At 42.7% G+C, this 21,488-nt stretch overlaps 2 protein-coding genes across 2 annotated transcripts; one reads left to right on the plus strand and one right to left on the minus strand.

The window, feature by feature from the left end:
* Nucleotides 1–1,371: 1,371 nt before the first annotated feature.
* Nucleotides 1,372–6,054, plus strand: gdi1 (GDP dissociation inhibitor 1; the record flags this gene model as incomplete). The annotated part of the gene is made up of 11 exons (XM_083894444.1): nt 1,372–1,486; nt 3,009–3,116; nt 3,298–3,397; nt 3,549–3,683; nt 3,786–3,984; nt 4,118–4,249; nt 4,334–4,433; nt 4,528–4,699; nt 5,114–5,258; nt 5,376–5,430; nt 5,902–6,054. The coding sequence occupies exons 1-11, from the start codon at nt 1,442–1,444 to the stop codon at nt 6,052–6,054; spliced, it is 1,344 nt and encodes a 447-aa protein (XP_083750570.1). The 5' UTR covers nt 1,372–1,441.
* A 3,085-nt stretch (nt 6,055–9,139) lies between these two features.
* On the minus strand, nt 9,140–21,420 carry itih6 (inter-alpha-trypsin inhibitor heavy chain family member 6; the record flags this gene model as incomplete). Its single annotated transcript, XM_083895520.1, has 16 exons — nt 9,140–9,402; nt 10,287–10,670; nt 11,349–11,462; nt 11,538–11,582; nt 11,665–11,694; nt 11,814–11,861; nt 12,811–12,843; nt 12,947–14,509; nt 16,321–16,492; nt 16,614–16,730; nt 16,834–17,003; nt 17,782–18,029; nt 18,131–18,241; nt 19,593–19,747; nt 20,717–20,752; nt 21,307–21,420. The coding sequence occupies 16 exons, from the start codon at nt 21,418–21,420 to the stop codon at nt 9,140–9,142; spliced, it is 3,603 nt and encodes a 1,200-aa protein (XP_083751646.1).
* Between the last annotated feature and the right edge of the window lie 68 nt (nt 21,421–21,488).

Genomic DNA, 21,488 nt, shown 5'->3' on the forward strand with positions numbered 1-21,488 from the left:
AAGGTCAGCCAGGAGTCAAATTGCCCGTCATTAATGGCCTTTGTATGAATAAGTAAGTAAGTAAGAGGACTAATGATCACACTGAACTGAGCTGTCGACAGGATAAACCCCAATGTGAGTTAAAGGTGCCATATGTAAGAATGTGACCAAAAACGGTTACTACATTCATATTCAAAATACCGAGGTCTTTTAGGTTTCGTTTTCTGACGTATCTGGCAACCCGGGGTTGCTCGGCAGCTGAGACTCTACTGACTGCAATGATTGGTAGACAGCGGAAAGGTTTTCAAAAACATGTTTCAAAACATAAACATGATTTGCAGTCTGCAAAATATTTTTTTTAATGCAAATATTTTGTCTGTACTGTTGTTGTTGGTGAGTTCAGTTTGTTATATGAACATTATTCCCGAGTCTCTGTGACATATTAGGAGGATTTCATGGCCAGTTGATTTAGATTTATTACATAATGCACCTTTAACTGACAAATATTTATGATGCAGAAAAAAACATTTTATAAGCTACATCCAGCAAATGTTGATCAAAATATCATCGACGAACACATAACAGTGTCCACTAATACACACACTAAATGTTCCATCATGTGATGACATCATGCTGCTCAACTTTACTCTCACTGACTGAGTGACAGGTCACACCTGGTAACTGTCCGTGGTGCTGATTCTCCCCAAAATGTGCTTGTGATTTCATCCTCCATGTGCACAATCGTAAATAATCATTAATCATGTAAAACAACCACAGACACTGTTGAATAAACACACAGACAAATTAAAGGTGAAGTTTTCAGCGTGCTGTCTTTGACTGAGGAGGTTTTTGTATCTGTGTGTGTGTGTGTGTGTGTGTGGAGAACAGCGACTGTGGAGGCGGAGGGATACCTCGAACCACGTCTAACAAACGCTGCGCCTACAACAGGAATAAAGACGTGGACGCTGTGTATTTAGTAGTAAAAGAAAAAAAAAAAAAAAAAAAAACTAAAACTTTAAAAGGAACATTAACGCGTGTTTTAACCGCTGTACTCAGCCGCTTCACGGCGAGGTTTCCTGTTACAGACAGATCCTGGGTTTGGCTCCATTGTGTGCACAGAGATAATAATAAGGAGGAGGAGGAGGACGCGCACTAACTCCCGGCGCGCAGCGACACAGTTCCAGAGTGCTTCATGAACAGGGCCATCTTTGGTCGTCCTCGCCGGTGACAGTGTGTGTGGACAAGTATTTTCCACTGGTCATTTTTTTTTCGCCTCATGGTTAATAAATAATATCAGCCATTTGAACGGAGCCGCTTTGCAGCACGTCGGGCAAGAGAGGAAGGGAGTGAATTCCTCCGGTTTGTGGACGCACACCGGCTCTTTCTTCCTGTCTTTCGATATATCCTTCATTTCTCCAGGCGTAAAGAGGGCGAGGAAAGGGAGAGGCGCTGCTGAGACAACATGGATGAGGAATATGATGTGATCGTTCTGGGCACCGGACTCACAGTAAGAAGTCGAGCTTCGTTTTGAAGTGTTGCAGATTGACTCAGAGACACACAGAGAGAGAGAGAGTTTATACAATAAAGACTGTGATTAGACAGAAGCGGCGGGGCCGAGGTTTTCCCTCATCCGCACAAACCCAGAAGAGAAAGTGCAGCTCGTGCATCCCCAGTGCGCCTGTGACGTTACAAAAAAAAAATATGTAAAACGAGATGCACTTCCTTCTCTAGATCTGTGTGGTAGGGAATTGTGTTCCAGATGGCTTGGTTTGGACTAATAATTGTTGTTTTTTTTGTGTGCTCACGAGCGTCTATAGGCGTTGTTTTACAGGCTGCAACATCTTTTAGGCGTAACCCCACAGTGTGTCATGGTCCTCTGGTAACAGTCAGGCCTTCATCCTGAGGTTAGCGCAGGCCTGAGCTCGGCTCTTATTCAATGACTGAGCGACACTCGTCTCTGCCAGTGCCACAACATCACCTTAGATCATAGCCACTGTCACATTTTACCTGTTTCTCTTCTACAAAGTCGTCTTTTGTGCAGTTTTTTTTTTTTTTTTTTTTTTTATCCACTTGTTTTTTTTTGCCAACTCACAGTCATGATAGTTTTTCCTAGCACTAACATTGTTCTACAAATGTGAATGATTCGTATTATTGTTATTAATAATTTTTGTATTATTATCATATAGCGTTAGATCCGTGGATGGAACGGTCTTTTGGCGCATGCGCGCACCCTGTCTTCTGTCAGTGTCCACCACCCTGCAGCCTTCTGTCAAAACGCAACTTGAATCACACACAACAATAGCTGCGGTTAACGCAGCCCTAATAAAGTCCTGTTTAATGTCAACATTTAATAATTATGTAACATTTACAATTAACCAAATGTTTCCAGCAATTTCCATTTTACCAAAAAAAAAAGAGAGCTGGTTTTGTTTCATTCTCAAGGACACATCATCTGCAGGAGCTGGGGACTGAACTGAAATCATATTTATAAGGATAAGGATTTAACTTGACTGCTGTGGTAGTGAAGACAAATACTCTCACGGTGCCACACATCTTTGCAGCCTCACAAAATCCACTTTTTGTTGCTGTATCGATTGGTTTCTCTGTGGCAGAATTGTTTTTTTTTTTGTTTTTTTTTAAACTGACAGTTTAACATTTGTCTCTGGGTGAACAAATAACAAGAGCCTTCTAGATTCAGTTGATCAGACCACAGTCAGTCTGATTATGGGGCCGCTTGTGTGAAACACAGCAAAGACAACAACACACTTATCTGTCTGGTTTGGATCTCTCTTCATTTAGGGAGAACCCTAAGTTCACAAAGATTAGAATCTTGCCATGGCCAACATTTTATAACTCTCTAAAATCTTAGGTATGAAGAATACAGACCCGCAATAAAACCTATTAGGTCATCATTTATATAAATTTGCCTCGAAACACCAACAATACGATCATTTTGCAGGTTGTATTTCGCTGTAATGGTGACATTTGAAAAACAATCATATTGAGTATTTCACCTTGTTTTATTGCAGGAATGCATTCTGTCCGGGATCATGTCTGTGAATGGAAAGAAGGTCCTGCACATGGACAGGAACCCGTACTACGGTGGTGAGAGCTCCTCCATCACCCCCCTGGAAGAGGTAAAGGGCTCCTGGGATCTATAAAACCAATCAATAGTGTTAATGTCCTGCACTACATCTCATTTTTTACATCCTAGTGCCATCTGCTGCCGTTGTGCAGTCTTCATTTATCTTTACAATGCTCCAGACACGGGGAGCGTCTTGGATTTCAGTCTGTCTGTCTGTCTGTCCTCTTCCACAGCTGTACAAGCGCTTCAATCTAGGAGACAGTTCACCCGAGTCGATGGGGAGAGGAAGAGACTGGAACGTCGACCTCATCCCCAAGTTCCTCATGGCCAATGGTCGGTGTCACATTTGCATTAATAACCTTCAATAACCTTATTGTGTTTCAAGTGGGTCTAATGATCAATAAGGTGTTAAAAAACTATGACTTCATCAGGCTGCAGATGGTGGTCGGTTCGGTGATGCATTTGTCTTTATGTGTGATGTTAGGTCAGCTCGTGAAGATGCTGCTCTACACAGAAGTGACGCGGTACCTTGACTTTAAAGTAGTGGAGGGAAGCTTCGTCTACAAAGGAGGAAAGATCTACAAGGTGCCGTCGACCGAGACCGAGGCCCTGGCTTCAAGTAAGCCGCGCAGATGTTTCTCATGTGTGAGCAAAGATGGGAGGAGGATTCAAACAAGGGAAAAAAATAAAAAATAAGCGTGACATTGTTTTGGATTTCCAGATCTGATGGGGATGTTTGAAAAGCGAAGGTTCCGTAAGTTCTTAGTCTTTGTGGCCAACTTCGACGAGAAGGACCCCAAGACCTTTGAAGGCGTGGACCCCAAAACCACAACCATGAGGGACGTTTACAAGAAGTTTGACCTTGGCCAGGACGTCATTGACTTCACGGGCCACGCCCTGGCCCTCTACAGGACAGATGAGTAAGAACAACAAAGAAGACCAACTCTCAATTCATTGAGAGAAGGCTCTATTAGTTGAAAAGGAGTAATAAAGCTTTAATGTAGTTACTGATCACCTAAACCTCTATTCTTTGTTTTTATCGCTTCTCAATAGCTACCTTGATGCTGCCTGTTTGGATACAATCAACCGTATCAAGCTCTACAGTGAGTCACTGGCACGATATGGGAAGAGCCCCTACCTTTACCCCCTGTATGGTCTGGGAGAACTCCCACAAGGCTTTGCCAGGTATTTACATTTTTGACATCTTTAACAGTAAAACAAAAAATATAACATCACTCCGTGATTGAACCAGTTTCTTGTCGTCCGTAGGTTGAGCGCGATCTATGGAGGAACCTACATGCTAAACAAACCAGTGGATGAGATAGTGATGGAAGGTGGACGTGTGATTGGAGTGAAGTCTGAGGGCGAGGTACATTCACACTTTTTTTTTTTTCACTGCTGTGCTACTGTGATAAGTAAAGATTGGCAGTGTGCTCACCCCTCTCGTCTCCGTGACGCCGCAGGTGGCACGTTGTAAACAGGTCATCTGCGACCCCAGCTACATCCAGGACCGCGTCCGCAAGGCAGGTCAGGTGATCCGTGTGATCTGCATCCTCAGCCACCCCATCAAAAACACCAATGACGCCAACTCTTGCCAGATCATCATTCCACAAAATCAGGTCAACCGCAACTCAGGTGAGAAACGTGCTGTAGCTCTTCAGAAAGTGTGCTTAAGAATATCATTGAGAGTTCTAATGATGTGATTTTAAGCTCTGGCAACACACTCGATAAGGAAAACAATTGCATATTTTGCATCAGAAATTACATTTTGATGGGTTTTAAGGGTAATTTAATCATTAGTATGCAGAACCCACAGAGAATGCAGTTGCCCTTGCCCTAGACTTTAAGCTTTACAAAAACATAGCAGGGAAAATACTGTACGTGCATTCAAAAAGCTTTCCAGTATCAAGACTCAAAATGAAATATAATCCAGATGCATGAATAAGAAGCTGATAGCTAATATCTTCATTCTTTAGAGAGAGGATATTATATAAAAAAAAATGGCTCTGGTTTGTCTCCTTTCATTAACCCCTTGTGTCACTTCTCCAGACATCTACGTGTGCATGATCTCCTATGCTCACAATGTGGCAGCCCAGGGTAAATACACCGCCATTGTCAGCACCACAGTGGAGACCAACGACCCCGAGGCTGAGATTGAACCAGCTCTGGAGCTGCTGGAGCCCATCGACCAAAAGTCAGTCATGCGTTTATTTATTTATTTTTTATATATATTATTATTATTTTAAATCATGTTATAGAAACCATGATAAAAATGTCATAAGTAATGTTTGGTTTTTGCTTTTCTGCACAGGTTTGTGGCTATAAGTGACCTTTATGAGCCTATAGATGATGGTACTGAAAGTCAGGTAAGAAGATTTGTTATGTTACCATATAAGGTTTTCTCGGCTTGTCCTCATAGGAGAACCCTTTTTGGCTCCAGGTAGAACCTTTTTAGAAAGGTTCCACCTGGAACCCTTTTGGAGGGTTCCACCAAGAACCCTTTTAAAACCCTTTATTCGGGAAAGGGGTTTTAAAGGGTTCTCTGGATCAAAAAGGTTCTTACTGGAACCATTAGTGTTACCAAAAACCCTTGAAAAACCTTTTCTTCGGGAAAGGGTTTTTCAGAAGCAAATGGTTCCAGGTAGAACCTCAGCCCTTGTAGAAGAACCCTTTTAGAACCCTTATTTCTAAGAGTGTATATGAGTGAAAGTCATGAGTTTTAGGATACAGTACTTGAACAGAAAGTTGAATATTGTGCCAAAGCCAGAAATAGAGCCACTGATTTTGCTGTAGATTCTCATTCCCTCTTCTCTTTTTCTTTCTTTTATCTCATCCAGATTTTCACCTCGAGGTCCTACGATGCCACCACTCATTTCGAGACCACTTGCAACGACATCAAGGACATCTACAAATGTATGACTGGCAGCGACTTTGACTTTGAGAACATGAAACGCAAACAGAACGATGTGTTTGGGGAAGATGAGCAGTAAGTGGTGGTGGTGGTGGTAGGCGGGGGGGGGGGGGGGGCTTCTAGGAGAGGGCAGTAGTGGGAGAGGAGATGGGGGCAGAAACAAAAAAAGGGGGTGAAACAGGCGGCAGAGCCTGGTGCAAGGGGTTGTTACTGTCAAGCAGTGCTTTAAAAACAAAAACGGGTGGGGTCAAATTACCACAACAAAAAAAAAAGTGGAAAGGGTGTGTTCTAGGCTTCGGCTGTCCTCAGCCATTTGCCTCCTTTTCTCTGTGTCCCTCTCTCTCTCTCTCTCTCTCTCTCTTCACACACACGTTGAAAACACATAAAGCTCACGAACACACACACACAAACACACAAACTGTTCAAATACTCACAACTCTGTATCTCTGTCACTGAAAAGCAGGGTTGATACGGTCTCTCATCCCATTGTAGAATCTACAGTATAACCATGTCTTAACTATTATAATTAGAGGTGAATTTGTTACACGTCGTCGGCCATTTTCAAAGCGTTTCATTCTTTTTGTCGGTAAACGTCTTACTCCTCTTATCAGAGGCGGTGGCAGAAGGAAAGTGTGGAATTGTGGAGCGCTTTAGTGTAGAATCCTCTGGAAAGGTCACCTCCGGTCGACATGCATGCATCTTTTACACATGGTAGTGTTGTACATAGACTCAAATGACAACTGCGATATGAAGGCTGGACCGTTCCACGCATCGCTCCTTGTCAACCCTGCTTTCACTTTTCTCTTTCTCGGTCTTTTACTCGTGTCACTTCAATAGACGCTGCTCTTTTTTGGTAAAAATCTGTTGGTTGGGCAAAAAAAAATTAAAAAAAATAAATAAAAACACACACACACACACAAAAAAAGTGACAAAAAGTTAAATATAAATGGGCTGTTCTGTCACATGATAGTGCTCACTTTGCTATGCTGTTGTGTTCCCTGTGCTATAGCAGGCAAGCTAACCGGTGGCTATTCATTTTAAACGGTTCCCTTCCCTCCACCCTCACCTCTCCCAAAAAAACCTGTTCCTTTCTGTTCACGTCGTCCTATGTCACTTTTGATTTTGGATAGTTTACTTTCTAACATCTTTAAATTATTAAAAGAGATTTATTTCTATATATATATATATATATATATATGGTGCACATTTCACTGGCTGAAGTTATGAAGTTTACAGAGCTGAGGTTGAAACTGTGGTTTTCAAGTTATGAAGGGTTTCTATATGCGGTGACAACAAGCCGATTATAGCTCGGTGCTGTACATGTTGAGGTGTGACGCGACGGGAGAGAGGGATGTATGCGGAGAACGTTTTATTGATCGAAGAGTTGCAGATAGAGACTGAAATTTCAGCGTATATTTGCAGTGAAAGCACCTCGGTTGTTTCAACCGCTGCCTACATTTAAAGACACGAGTCATTCCCACGAAAAGAAAGTGTCGTTAATTAGAGTGAAACCTAAAGTGGAATCTCCCAGAAGTTAAAAAACAAACATCACAAAAAGCAAAAGTGCAAAAGCCACAGTTTCAAGTGCAGCGGCACAAGAACGAAGTTAGACGTGATGATTTGGTCGTAGCCTTAATTCAGGGTTCGATTTATACATTTGGGCCCCTTTTGAAATAAAAAAAAAAAGTATAATAATAAAAATGGACTGCTTTGTTTTAACACACAGTTGCTGGCGTGTCAGTCTTGTGCCAAACATGGGGTTGCTACTCACAGCAAAACTTGCTGGCAAAGTTTAAGGTTGAGTTTGGTGGCGTATGGAGATCTGTGTACGCGCAAACACCCACAGCCAGACAACAGACAACAAGAGGGTTTTTAATCTTTTTCCTTGTGAAATACTAAAGCAGTTCCATCTCATTAATCCACCACAACCATTCCCTTTGACTACTGTTTGGGTTATGAATTATTTGTTATTATCTGTTTACTTGAATTTCACTGACGTATTGGTGAAGGTTTATGTCAAAATTGATATGCTATGCTGTCCAGGTTCTGATTTAAAAAAAAACAAAAAAAACAATGCACACCGATATTATCTGTTTTTTTGTTTGTTTGTTATTTGCCGTGTTAATGTGTTTATGTTTACCTTAATTATTGATCATTCCAGTCCAGTGTGGCATCATGGTTTGATGTGATTACTAGCACTCCTAAGAAACAGGTTTTGATGGAAGGATACATTGACACTTTGTGAGCTGAAGTCAAAATACTTCACAGTGTGGTCATTTAAAAAAAACTGTGTTATTGGATAAAAACTGGAATACAGTGAATTGTTTGAACATTGGTCTATTTGAAACCCTCCCTCCTCCTCCCCCCTTCTATAACATTGGAATAATATTCTCTCTCTTTTTTTTATTTATTGAGAACAAAAAGCCTCGTGTGGTTGTACCGTTTTAATTTCAATCCAATTTGGGCTTTGAAAAGAAAAAAAAAAAACACTATTGACAATATCCCTCAAAATTGACAAAAGGAATAGTTCAGGCTGAGTAGTAGACATTTTACTGTCCTTGTTTTGATCACTAGTATGTGAACAATGCCTAATGTCTTGTGTAACAAATAAAAATGAATTAAACTATGAATGAAATGTTAGAAAAAATAAAAAAAGCACATGGCAAATGTGGAAAAACCCTGATTTTGTGATGCATTTCTTCTTAAAAAAAAAAAAACAAACATACATACACACACATAATAGTATTTTATATACACTTGTACTAAAAAATACAACTTTCATAATTACACATTGTATTAGGCAATAAAATAACCTTTCTTAGTAATAGTTTTGAATTTATGAAATATAAGTATAATCTGATAAATATCTTTGAGGTTATGAACAGATTTAGTGTCCCCACATGTTGCGGTTGCTCTGTCACAGATCTAGAACAAAGAGCTTGAAAGAATCATTCAGTCCTTCATTACCGACACACACGTCCCTTTTACTCTCACATCTGCAGTGTCTCATATGTCAGCATCTCTTTTCCCTCTTACGTCATCTTACCTTCTTCACACTGTTGCTTACAGAATGTTCGACTGCCTCGTTTTTCAAAGCCGTTTCAGTCTCATGGTGTTCCAGTTCTTGCAGGGAGGCACCGAGGGCGGAGCCGACTCGGGTAGAGTTACGCACGATCTACCACGTAGCTCTCGTACGGATGACCCAGAAGTCTCTCCACCTCGGTCTTTGGCACCACCCAGCATTTGCCCGAGTGGCGTTTTCGCACCGTGTCTTTCAGCGTCTTGTCCTGCAAGGTGACCGGCACGTGCTCTGATCCCCACACCAGGAGCCCACTGGCTGAGACTCCCTCCATGTTGGCTCGGTGTGCGCCTCCATCCACGCGATCCTTCACCTCCTTTACTCTCATGTCAGTGTGTTGAAACTGACCTGTGTGCAGAAGGAGGACAGAAGTGGTGGTGACGTTAAGACCTATAATTACCCTTGTACTATTTTCAGAATGTCTCAAATTTGTGATTATTTTATTTTATACTAATGGAAACAAGTGTACAAGCTGCAAAAATGCAATGCTGTTTTACATAATGGTCGTACACATACTCGGATCCTTCACTTAAAGGCGCCATATGTAAGAATGTGGCCAAAAGCGGTTACTACACTCAAATTCAAAATACCGAGGTCTTTTAGGTTTCGTTTTCTCCGCCATTGTAGCTCAGATGTAACTGGCAACCCGTGGTTGCTCGACAGCTGAGACTCTACTGACTGCAATGATTGGTAAACGGTGGTAGGTGGCGCCACATGCCAAAACATGATTTCAAAACATAAACATGATTTGCGGTCCGCAAAATATTTTTTTAAATGCAAATATTTTGTCTGTACTGTTGTTGTTGGTGAGTTCAGTTTGTTATATGAACATTATTCCTGAGTCTCTGTGACATATTAGGAGGATTTTATGGCCAGTTGCTTTAGATTTATTACATAATGCACCTTTAATAGTTTAAATATTATTAACAGAATATGATAGAAAGTTATTGTCTGAACACAACAATTAATTATTTTTTTTAAATGTACAGTATATGAACTGCAGTATGTGAAAAAACACTGATGATCTGATCTCATGACACTGCAGATTTATATCCTGACCATTTGGAGGAAGATTATTAAAGAAAATTTGCCAACTTTATGTGAAAATCTTACATAAAATATATATGTACTCTTTTCTCGTAATACTTCAGTATTTGTAGATCATTCCAAAAATTGTATGCACTTTATTCTAATGATTTACTCCTCTCACTACTGAATGATATTGTAATTACCCAGAAGGCCTTGGGTTGACAGAGACAGCCCCAGTCCATCGGTGATGTAAAAGCCCAGGTGAGCCCTCTGTAGGTAACTGGGCTGTTTATAGTAGTGAAACTGCACCAGGAACTTCACGTGCTTGTCCAGCTCAATCCAGCAGCTCTGATGATTGTCCACAGACACCGTCACACCTCGTCTGCGCAGCGACGCCTGCCGATTGATGGGCAGCGTGTCCCGCCCTTCACCTTCTACCACAACGGTGTCCAACGAGACGGTTATCGTGATTCCATCGGAGCGGCCCGTGGCTGCGGAGACGGTGAGGCGGTCGAAGTAGGTTCGGGAACGATTCTCGACGCCGCGCTTGGAGGGAGCTCCGATCAGGTGACCGTCCACAATGATCCCTTGAGGAGGAAGGACACACCGACAGACACAGAGTTCCTACACGTTTTCCATTTCAAAATGCCATACTTTCCCAGATTCTTTGAGGATTATTATATGCCATTATTACAAGACGTTTTAGTGAATCTAAGTGAATGAACTCCAAACCGAGATATTCAAGCTAAATGCTAAAAGAGTGCAATTAATAACTGTGACAGTAACAGTAGGGATGTACAATTAACCAGGGAACCACAAAAGAAACCTTAAGTTTTTGCTTCATTGGCTATTAGATGGAGTAAACATACTTTTAAATAAAGAAATAATTAATTAATTACTTAATGAATAATTAAATAATAAATAAATAATTAATTAATTAGTTAAGTAAAGATCACCAAAAATTATATTAAATAAATGAGAATCGCATTTGCACGGCGAACGGTAACCATGGTAACCCGACACCATTCGACAGCCAGCTTGATTAGGTTCATATTAGCTATCATCTGTTGCACTAGTAAACTTGTTTTGATTTGTATATTTTGATATATTTTATTTTAGAAAGTGAGATAATAGTCTGGGAAACAACACAAACATTTTTCCATACTCTTTTTCCCTTTTTCCATATTTATCCAGACCCCAAAAGTATGACAGCCACCCAAAATACACAATATCTGACATTATCCATATTATAGTGTCATGCTTACCTCTCTCTGGGTCCTCAAGCAGCCTGAGAACGTCGTTAGCTCTGCCGTCGACTGTGAAACACAGGCTCTGATGCATCTTTGGCAGGCGGACCACAAAATGTGGATCTCCGTCGACTACGAGAAGCGACAGAGAGCGTATTTAAATGCTGTAGTTAAAGCCAAATAATTAAAGCGGAGATGGATCCTAACCTGATGAGGAGAAGACCCTGACAGTGGCCAAACTGGATGGAGATTCTAAAATGACAAGATGTTCAAATAAAGGAATAGTTCTCCTCCTTGCAAGCTGTGATTCGACGACAAACTAAACCAACCTTACCAAATGATCCTGTGTCAGCAGTATCATCCCCTGAAAAAAAAAAAGCCAGAACATTTATGTAAATAAGGGGGACTTTTCTTTTTCTTTATTTAAGGTGATATAGCAGCTGAAGAATAGAATAATCTCTGATCCAAACACTTCAGGCTTACAGGCATCATAGTTAAGGTCGTAGTCATAGTCATAAGTAGCTTCATAGTCTGGGAAACAGGAGATAGAATGAATGAATATTCAGTAGACATTCTGCCTCTCAACAAGGAATTTAACAATTTTTACAGAATTTAACGGTGATACTCACCTTTCACAAGGTCAATATCTAACAGAGAGGAGATGGAAAATGATTACTGACGATTCAGGATCAACGCAGCACAGTGATTTACAGCACAGTATATGAAATGATTACAGTGAATGATTACATCGGTTAAAGGACTCATATTATACCCTAATTCTTTAAGTTAACCTAGTTCCCTGGTGTCCTAATGAACATGTCTGTGACATGCTTTGGTCAAAATACCTTAAGGTGAAGCACCACAGCAGTTCAATCACTCTGCCAAAACAACCCTGTTCACAACACTCGGTTTTGAGTGCCTGTCTCTTTAAATGCAAATGTGACACAGGAAACTACGTCAGCGTCACTGAGGCTCTGGTAGCTAACAGCAGTTAGCATTTGGAAAAGCCATCATTTGCCAGCACATTCCCACTCTAGCAGGCACATTGCTGTCATATATAAAATGTATCCACTGGACACGTAAATCCTCTGAGGCTGGAAGTTTGTGTAGAACTCTGTGCTGCACTGTGGAGACAAGAATAGAACACTTCACTGACTTTCGCTCTTCCGGATAATATTGCCCTCGCCTGCACTCTCGCGTTTTTTAGGGACAAAGCTCCACGAAACAATTAGAGGAATTTATCGTTGTGACATCACAATGAGTGTAGAAGTCAACATCGCATGTTTTATCTCCTGTACTTAGATTGAGGCGGACCACAAAAACACGAGTGAGTCATCTTTTTTCACACTTCACCTACTCACAGGGCCTCCAGAGTCCCAGATATAAGGATTTAAATGACTAAAAAGTTGATTTTGCATAATATGTCTCCTTTAACATGCTTTTTCCTGCTTTAAAAACCTTAGGGTAAACGAAGATTTACCTTTCCTCTGAATCTGAATGGAAGTAGAGACATCTAGAGGGGGATTTAAAAACATCTCATTAGGGATCTGCAACATTACTTTTTAGCTTGTCAGGGCACACAAAGGCTGTGACTGTGCAAATTAGACATCACCTACCCAGAAGCCCCGCTGCCTCCCACAGCCGTGGCCCGTCTGTTACACCAGGCATGGGAGCGAAGGTTGCCGACAGCAGGGTGGCGATGCTGATGTCTGTGTCAACGCCAGCGTTGGTGTCGTTGTCTTCCACGGCCGGTGGCGAGGAAGCAGAGACGATATGTGGAGGTGGCAGCTCAGACGGAGCCGTGGTGATTTTAGGCTGAAAAGCATCTGGTGCAGATGTGGCGCTGTTGTCTAACTCTGTGGAGAGGGCTGTCCTCACCGTGCTGGGCTGTGGGGTGAGATGTCGCCCTGCTAGCGTGGAAGTGAGTGGAGGTGTGGTGGTGAATGTTGATACTGAGGTTGTTTTCATGGTGGTTGGCTGGGGGGTGGAGCTTTTTCCAGGTGCAGGGATTGGTGCCGTCTTCAGAGCGTTAAGCAGAGACGTGGATATCTTCCCCGCAGGAGGAGGAGTCGCCGCACTTTTTGAATCATTTTGGGAAGGAATGTGGTGCTTTTTGCTGCTCGATAAAGGTGCTGGAACGTTTTTGACGATGCTGGGTTGAGAGGTTGTGTTTTTTTTCCTGGACGGTGTTTTTGCTGTGGAAGTCGGTGACAAGCTTTTTTTCATTTGCGGTGAATTCGGAGGCGTCTGAGGTGCGTTTGGTTTCGCTTTGTGAGGTCTGGAGTTGGCACTTGCGCTGTGCTTCTTTGCCGCAGCATCAGCTAATATTTTGGTTGGACCAGTGGTTGTTGTTGTCGTTGTGGTTGTAGTGGCTTTTGTAGTGGTTGGACTTTGAGCAACTTCTTCTGCGTCTGGCTTAACGACAACTAAAGAGGTGACTGGTGTGACAAAGTTGTACTTGAGGGAGAGATTTGTGGCCTTGTCTGTCAGCAGCCTCTGCGTCGCAGGGTCAGTCGTGTTCAGTTTGGCCAACAGCAGCTCTTTGATGGTGTAATACGCCCAGAGACGACGCACAAAGCTAGAAATGCCTTCTAAAACGCCTGAGCAGTTTGGGGACACTGCACTGTCATTTTCCTCTGCGTGGGAAATCCACACGTCATTATCCAACTTGACACGTTGCTTTGAATCCGTGGCAGACAAGGACACCTTAAAATCCTTGATCCCAGGTTTAACCCTCCCAGCCACGACCAACTCCGAGCCTTGGAAGTAGTTTGGGAACAGGGAGTGGGTGACTTCATACGCCTGATCGTCCAGGTAGGAAAGCTGAATGTCTGAAAGCAAAGGGCTAGCGACCTCATCGTAGAAGCCCTTCAGCTGCAGCGCTGCGTCCGCATCCTCGTACACCATCCGCGCTACGCCTCGGTTATCCAGGGCCAGGCGTCTCAGGAGGAGGAAGTCGGCGTCGTCTCCAAACGCAAGACCGAAAAGAGAGGCGGCGCCTAAAGCCTGCTTGGCGTTACTGAGGATTGTGTCGCCGGCCGTCACTCCAATAGTGGCTTCCCCGTCTGTGAGGAATATTACGAGCGGGACGCGGCGAGATGATTGGTGGTTGGGAGAACCCAGGGACGCAGGATTGATGAGCTGAGCAGCTGAGAGCAGAGCTGCGTTAATGTTGGTCCCTGTGGGGGAAAAAAATGAGGGTGTTAAAGGTGGTTAAATAATTGTAATCATGTTAACGTGAGACTGTGCTGAGTGGAGAATACATTGGACTGTGTGTGTATACTAACATTCCTAAAGCATAGAGTCTTTCTCTTCCCACAGCTGTGCGATCACCTGCCACTGTTTCAAACCACAGCCTACACCACCTCGCCAGGTCTTAACTGTATTAAAAGGCGCCATTATACTGCTGCAAGATTGTTTCCAATGCACCGACACGGAGCCCGTTTTCCACTCAATATCTAGAGGAATATGTAACGACTGTCCTCTTTTGTAAAACATTACATCAATAAACAGATCTGTGTGTTCCTGAAGAGGAATATATGGATGACGCAGGAGATTCAGACACAATGTGGCTGCACATAACCTCAAAAGCAAAAGCAGTGTAAAAAGGAGAAGGTCAACAAACCAGGGGCAGCAGAGTCAGGAAACAATGCATCGTTGGCTCCTCCTCTCCCAACCGACCCACACTTCGAGTCCTGTAGTCTTTTTGGTCAACTTAATTCTTGTTTGAGTAGTAAAGGTGGACTGCCAGTTTTGTTTTACAGTGTTTTCTCCCATTTTATTAGTTAGGGAGGTAAGTCTGGTGTCCTTTGGTTTTCTTAAGTTTGGTTAGGTAAGAGATTATTTTCTAGACAGTAACATTTTGATTTGTTATTTTGGCCTTAGTCCACCCTGAAGCCCATAGCTCAATTTATATATATACTTATCTGATTTTTGTTACTTTAATTAAATTGTAAAAAAAAATCATTTTTTTCAGTATTACACTGGGAATTGGGGAACATGAGGATGTATCGTGTTTTGTCCTAGGCCCCCCTAGACTGGGGCATAACACTATGACCCCTATCATCTCAAGGTTCTTTGAAAGTCTCATTCTCCCTCTCCTCAGTCATAGATCAGCACCAGTATATGCATATGAGGACACCTTAAATTCAGCTCTCCACACTGCAATGTTCCCCCTGTTGCAGAAGGGAGCATATATGAAGATGCTGGTTGCTTAGCTTTTAATACTATTGGTCAAGTAACTACAGTACCTGGGTCTCAGCAAACATTTGTGTCTATGGATAAAGAACTTTCTGAGTCTGACCAACCGCCCAGAGACAATGACACTTGGCCTCACACCTCCCAGATTCTGACCCTCAGCACAGGAGCACTAGACCTGCTCTCTCTACACACATGACTGCACACCCTAACACCCCACAAATACGATCATTACATTTGCAGATGATACAACAACAGTGGGGCTCATCTCAGATGATGACAAGACTAAAGTCTAAAGAGACAAGACCCAAAACATCAAAAAGACAAAGAAGCCCATTGTGGCAGAGCACCTTCCACTCAGGATAGCAGAGGAGGAGTTGGATCATCGTATCCAGCTTTAAATTCCTGGGGACATCAGCAAACCTCAGGTGGACCATAAACAGTACTGCTGTGGTAAAACAGGCTGCTATGGAAACTGTTGAGCAGCACACAGGGCAGCTCTCCAGATTGTGGTTAGTTTAAAAATGGCACAAATAAATCATCAGACTCCTCCTAACCCACCTGGAGGGCATCCATAGGTCACTGTCACAGCAGAGCCTGTAAGATTGAAGAGACAACACCCACCCTTTCCACTACATGTTTACACTGCTGCCCTCTGGAAGACACTGGACGTGTCTGAAATGCTGCAGCTCCAGACAGTCAGACATGAACTCTTGTCCTCATTATGTGAGCATGCGTTTTTGGGAGGCGTGAATGATAACCGTTGTACAATTTTGTTGTATGATCGACTTACAGCCTTCAGCGATAATCCTCTTCACAAAGTCTTTGGCCTCTCGCACATTCTGCCGAGTCGCCCGTACCGTTCGGCCTTTCTTCCACGTGTGGACCTTGTCTGAGAAGGTGATGATGTTGAAGTGGTCTCCCTCTCTTAAATCTGCAAGGATGGTGGTCATGGCCTGTTTGGTCTACTGACAGAAGGGATTCCAGTTAATGACAGAAACCCCCCCCCCCATCATCCACTTCCAAGTCTTGTCACTTCATGTACAGTAGCTCTAGCTGTGAGACAAGAGTTTTACTCCACTCTACCTGCTTTATCTTTGTGCCGATCATTGAACCACTGACATCAATGACAAATATCACATCCTTAGGAACCACAGGAAGCCCTCTGGGTGCAAAGTAATGCACAAAGTAGCCGTCATACACCTGAGAAAGAGAAGAATGGATGGACAGTTTTGGTCTGCGAAAAACCTAAAGACTTTTTTAAATAAATGAAACGTTTTTCATAATAAATCGTGAAATCACTGACCTGGACATCACCTATTAGGTCTCTGAGGTCCACATCATACTGAATGATGAAGTCTGCATCAAGACCCTTGGAGGAGATGCTGTTCTGCTGCTGCAGAGAGGGACTGTAGCGAACTCGAGCGCAGCAGGAATTCTGCTCAACGTTAGTGGAGGCTGGAGCGTCTGTGTCACCTGTAGTCAAACAGTAAAAGTCTAAATAATCTTCCATACTTTGGGCAAAGGTTTAGCTGCCTTCTTCCCGGAAAAGTGTAAAAAGATTCCTTAGTCCAAGTTATTAACATGCCTGTCAGTTTCCAGTTATAGTGTAGAGGATTTCCCTCTATTTTTCTTCTGTTAAAGAACTCATATTATACCCTATTTCTCCAAGTTAACCTAGTTCCCTGGTGTCCTAATGAACATGTCTGTGACATGCTTTGGTCAAAATACCTGAAGGATGAAGCACCACAGCAGTTCAATCACCCTGCTAAAACAGCCCTGTTCAGAACGCTCGGTTTTGAGCGTCTGTCTCTTTAAATGCAAATGAGACACAGGAAACTACTGTGCTGTCATATATAAAATGTATCCACTGGACACGTAAAATCCTCTGAGGCTGGAAGTTTGTGTAGAACTCTGTGCTGCACTGTGCAGCCAAGAACAGAACACTTCACAGACTTCCGGATACTATTGCCCTCACCTGCAATCTCGTGTTTTTTAGGGACAAAGTGGAGCTCTGCAAGACGACAATTCCAGGAATGCGTCATTGTGATGTAGCAATGAGCGCGGAAGTCAACATCGCGTGTTTTATCTCCTGTACTTAGACTGAGTTGGACCACAAAAACATGAGTGAGTCATCTTTTTTAACACTTTGCCGACTCATAGGGCCTCCAGAGTCCCAAATATAAGTATTAAAAATGATTAAACATTGATTTTGCATAATATGTCTCCTTTTTCATCTCCTAAACCATTTTACCTTTCGCAGTGTTGGAGAGCAGTCTGGTCATCCTGAGGGGAAGGACTTTGATGAAGCTGATGCCCGTCCGCTCCGTTATATCCACATCTAACGTCAGGTTCTGCACGGCTTGTCCTGGCCTCAGACCAAGACTGAGTTCATAGCGCCCTAGTCGCCGTGGTAACAGCTCTTCATAGGTGAGAGAGAAGGACACTCCAACTCCTGAGGGCACGCTCACTGCCACACGAAACTTCTCAATCTCCCTTTCTCTGAAAAAAATAATGCAGTGGCAGCAAATTCAAATTCAACATATGAAGAATTTTCACATTTTTCCTGTGGCAATAAAAAAAAAAAAAAAACTGTGACTGACTTGGTAGCGACGAGTCCAGCAGTTTTCCCTTGCTTCTTAGCAGCGTCGTATATTTTCCTGGCGGCAGCTCTTTCCTTCACCTGGGCCACATACACCTTTCCGTTAGAGGTGCTGATGGGATCAAGGAAAGAGGAGGAAGAAATACTGAAGCTCTGTGTGACTCACAGTAGCCAGATTATATTTCAGTCACACACACGGCGTGGCCTGTGTTGTTTCCACACAGCGATCACAAAGCCACTTCACAAACACGCCTGTTTACAGTCGGACTCTGCACCATGTGAGGTCATGGGGTCATGAAGAGGTTGAGTGGAAAAGAGCAATTTCCTTTGAACAACAACAGTTTGCTAATGAATAGAGACCTCGCATGCAACGCGATGATGCAGGGGATCACCGATATCCCAACCAAAACTGACACTCCCAAAATGGCGTCCAACTCAAACAGTGCATGGCCCAGACTTCGGTGGACCACTGATGTCATGAAACGCGGTGCTAAATTAAGGTCAAGTCCTTTGAACAAATATATCCTGTGAGAGAGAGAAAAAAAAAAAAACACCACGGGCTTAAAACCCAAACAAACCCCACAGACTTGAAACTAGCTCTTGTTTGAGAACGGCACAAGAGAGCGTGTGTGGAAAATGGAGGCTCCTGTGTTTATGTGTGTGGAGTAAAGGAGTGCTGCTGTACATCGCACAGTACGACCTACTCACACAGAACACAGAGTTCTTAGTTTCACACTACAGATATGCCAAAGAACTTTTCCCCCCCCCTCTCTCTGAGTACTTGGTGATGCACAGGCGGGTGAAAATGTATGTGTATGTTTGTCATATAGAGATGTGACTGTAAAAAAAAAAGCTGTACCCATTCCAAGCTCGCCTATACTTGAGAAATCCATATCCACCTCCGTGTACATACTGTAGATGCAGGTTGGTGTATTTATGCAGCATATCTAAACTGGCATGCTGCCTTTGTACACAGTGTGCGGGGAGAAAACGGGGGTCGAGGCAAACTCCTGGCATTTTCTCGATGAAGTTTCTGACTTTCATTCACAAAGCCTGGTATTCATCTGCCCTCAGGTCCCCGTCCCCCGTCCCCCCACCCTTACTCCTGATCTGCTTCCGCTTCCAATCCAGCTCCAGGGTTGCTGTTTGGCCTGAGATGTTGACTTGTTTGTTTTGTTTATATTTAGCCTTTTAAAAAGGGACAGCGGTTCCTAACTCTCTTTTTTAAATGCGTCAACTCTTTCCTTACATAACTCCTTGTGAAGTTTTATTTCTGGAGTTCAACGTCAACAAGAATATTAGTCCTCGCTTATTTCAGCTTCTCACCGTGCAGCAGATAAATATTAGTCCTATATTTCCCTTGCCTGTGTCAATATGTACGCTGTCATTCAAGTCAAATCTCTGTGATATAAGCAGCATTATCCGACCAGATTAGAACAAAGAATAGACTAGCATCGACTTACATGGTGAAGTTGGAGATGAACGCGGTGGAGGGCAGGTCCACCTCAAAGGCAGCTTCCTTGATGATGGGGAGCTGGTTCGATACTGAGCTCTGGACTGTGGTGACAGCATAGCGGGACACCACCGAACACCTGACGTGGTACTCTGTCACCTTCAGCTAGTAAACACAACAGAGGGCATGTGTACATCATGGTCAAGGTCATCAGATCAGTTGAGGATTCTTCATCAAGTAGGAGGCAATGACAGAAAAAGGAAAGAAAAGACTCACAGTCTACTAGAGTCCTATTCTAAGACAGAAAAACACAGGGTCATTAAAATCATAAACCTCACAGATAATTGTGCAAACAACACAAAGCGATTCCCATCAAGGTGTCTGCTCCCCGTGTGTTTACACAGGTAACGCTGGCGCCTGCTCAGACCAGATCCGGTCAACACTGGACACACGACCACGAGACGAGACGAGAGCCACATCAGAGCGCCCAGCTCGCTGGTGTCAAAGGAAAGGCTGCGGTTTGTGCTGCACAGACTGAATTACTGTATATTCTCAGGGAGTTGCTTCACGGTTTAATGTTGAAGCAAACAGAGGAGGAACCACAGTGGAGCTACTGACCATGTGAGAGAGGTGTGATCGTGCTTTTTGTGTGATAATAATCTGTATTATGTCACACATTGGCTTATAAACATTTTGCACTTGGACCATAATCAGGGGACCAGAAGGTTAGGCTATATGGGACATAAGACATGGTGCTTTTACTGAAGTACACCCTTTCACGGCACCTTTATTATATCCTATAATTAGTCTATAATTATGGGGGAAAAGCAGGTGAACTATGGAACACTTTATTTTACAGTCCACTATTTAATCATAGAGTATAAAACTAAAGGCGAAGTGTGCCAAATGTACACTTTAATTATGTCAATAAGCAATGCTACGCTGCAATTTGCTGGTAAACAGTTTATTATTTTGATGAATAATACTATAAATTAAGATTTACCTCATTGCCTCGATATTGTTAGAATGAATAATCCTGCACTCTGTACTGGCAGTTGAACACTTATACTTATGACCAGCAATAATTCCATGAATAATTGGCATTTTACTGATATGCAGAAAACACAAACTTACCATTGGTTTTGATGATTTGCTTTGACGTTTTACTCTCTGTAAGGGGGGAAAAAACAAGGCAACAAGTCATAAATCGGGTCAAAATGCCTCCTATTTTAGACGCAATCGCCACAATCTTGCCGTGTGAGGGTTGGGTCAAGATTCTGTGTCAAAGAACGTCTGAATCAAAGCCATTCATGAATGGAGGGGAAGTGGAACTGGAAATAAATGCTCTCACTGTACACAGGGCCAGTGAAGGTGCATGGCTTGGTCTCAAAATGTTAATTTTTTGCGCACAAGTCACTGCTGTGTCAATACATTACCACATTTCCTGTTCATTTCTGGGAATTTAACACAAACAAAATAGCAATAAGAGTGGAAACCCTTTATAGGGAAGCATTTAAATCATACACACTTTACTTGGAACGGGTCTGTGAAAACTTGCATCTGTGTGAGTCGTATTTTAGGTGAGTTAAGTGCTCTCATCATTTTTTTTTTTCCAGATCAAAAAAACTATGAATGAAGAATTGCTGAGATACATCTTTTTGAAGTGATATTAATATATCTGTCCTCTTACTGCAGCGAAGTGTCCAATGTCAAAAAAGCCTCACCTGTAAGATAATCTTTTCTCCAAAGAGTGCCTCATAATCCTCAGATAATCCTGTGTGCACACACAAAGTGAAGAAAACCAGCATGCACTGGAATGTCAAGTTCATCATGTCCATGCCTTTTTTTTTCTCCCAGTTTAAGGCTCCAAACTGACGTTGAATTGCCTGAGTGGACTGAAGCAGCT

Source organism: Microchirus variegatus, assembly GCF_963457635.1.
Source record: "Microchirus variegatus genome assembly, chromosome: 9".
NCBI lineage: Eukaryota > Metazoa > Chordata > Actinopteri > Pleuronectiformes > Soleidae > Microchirus > Microchirus variegatus.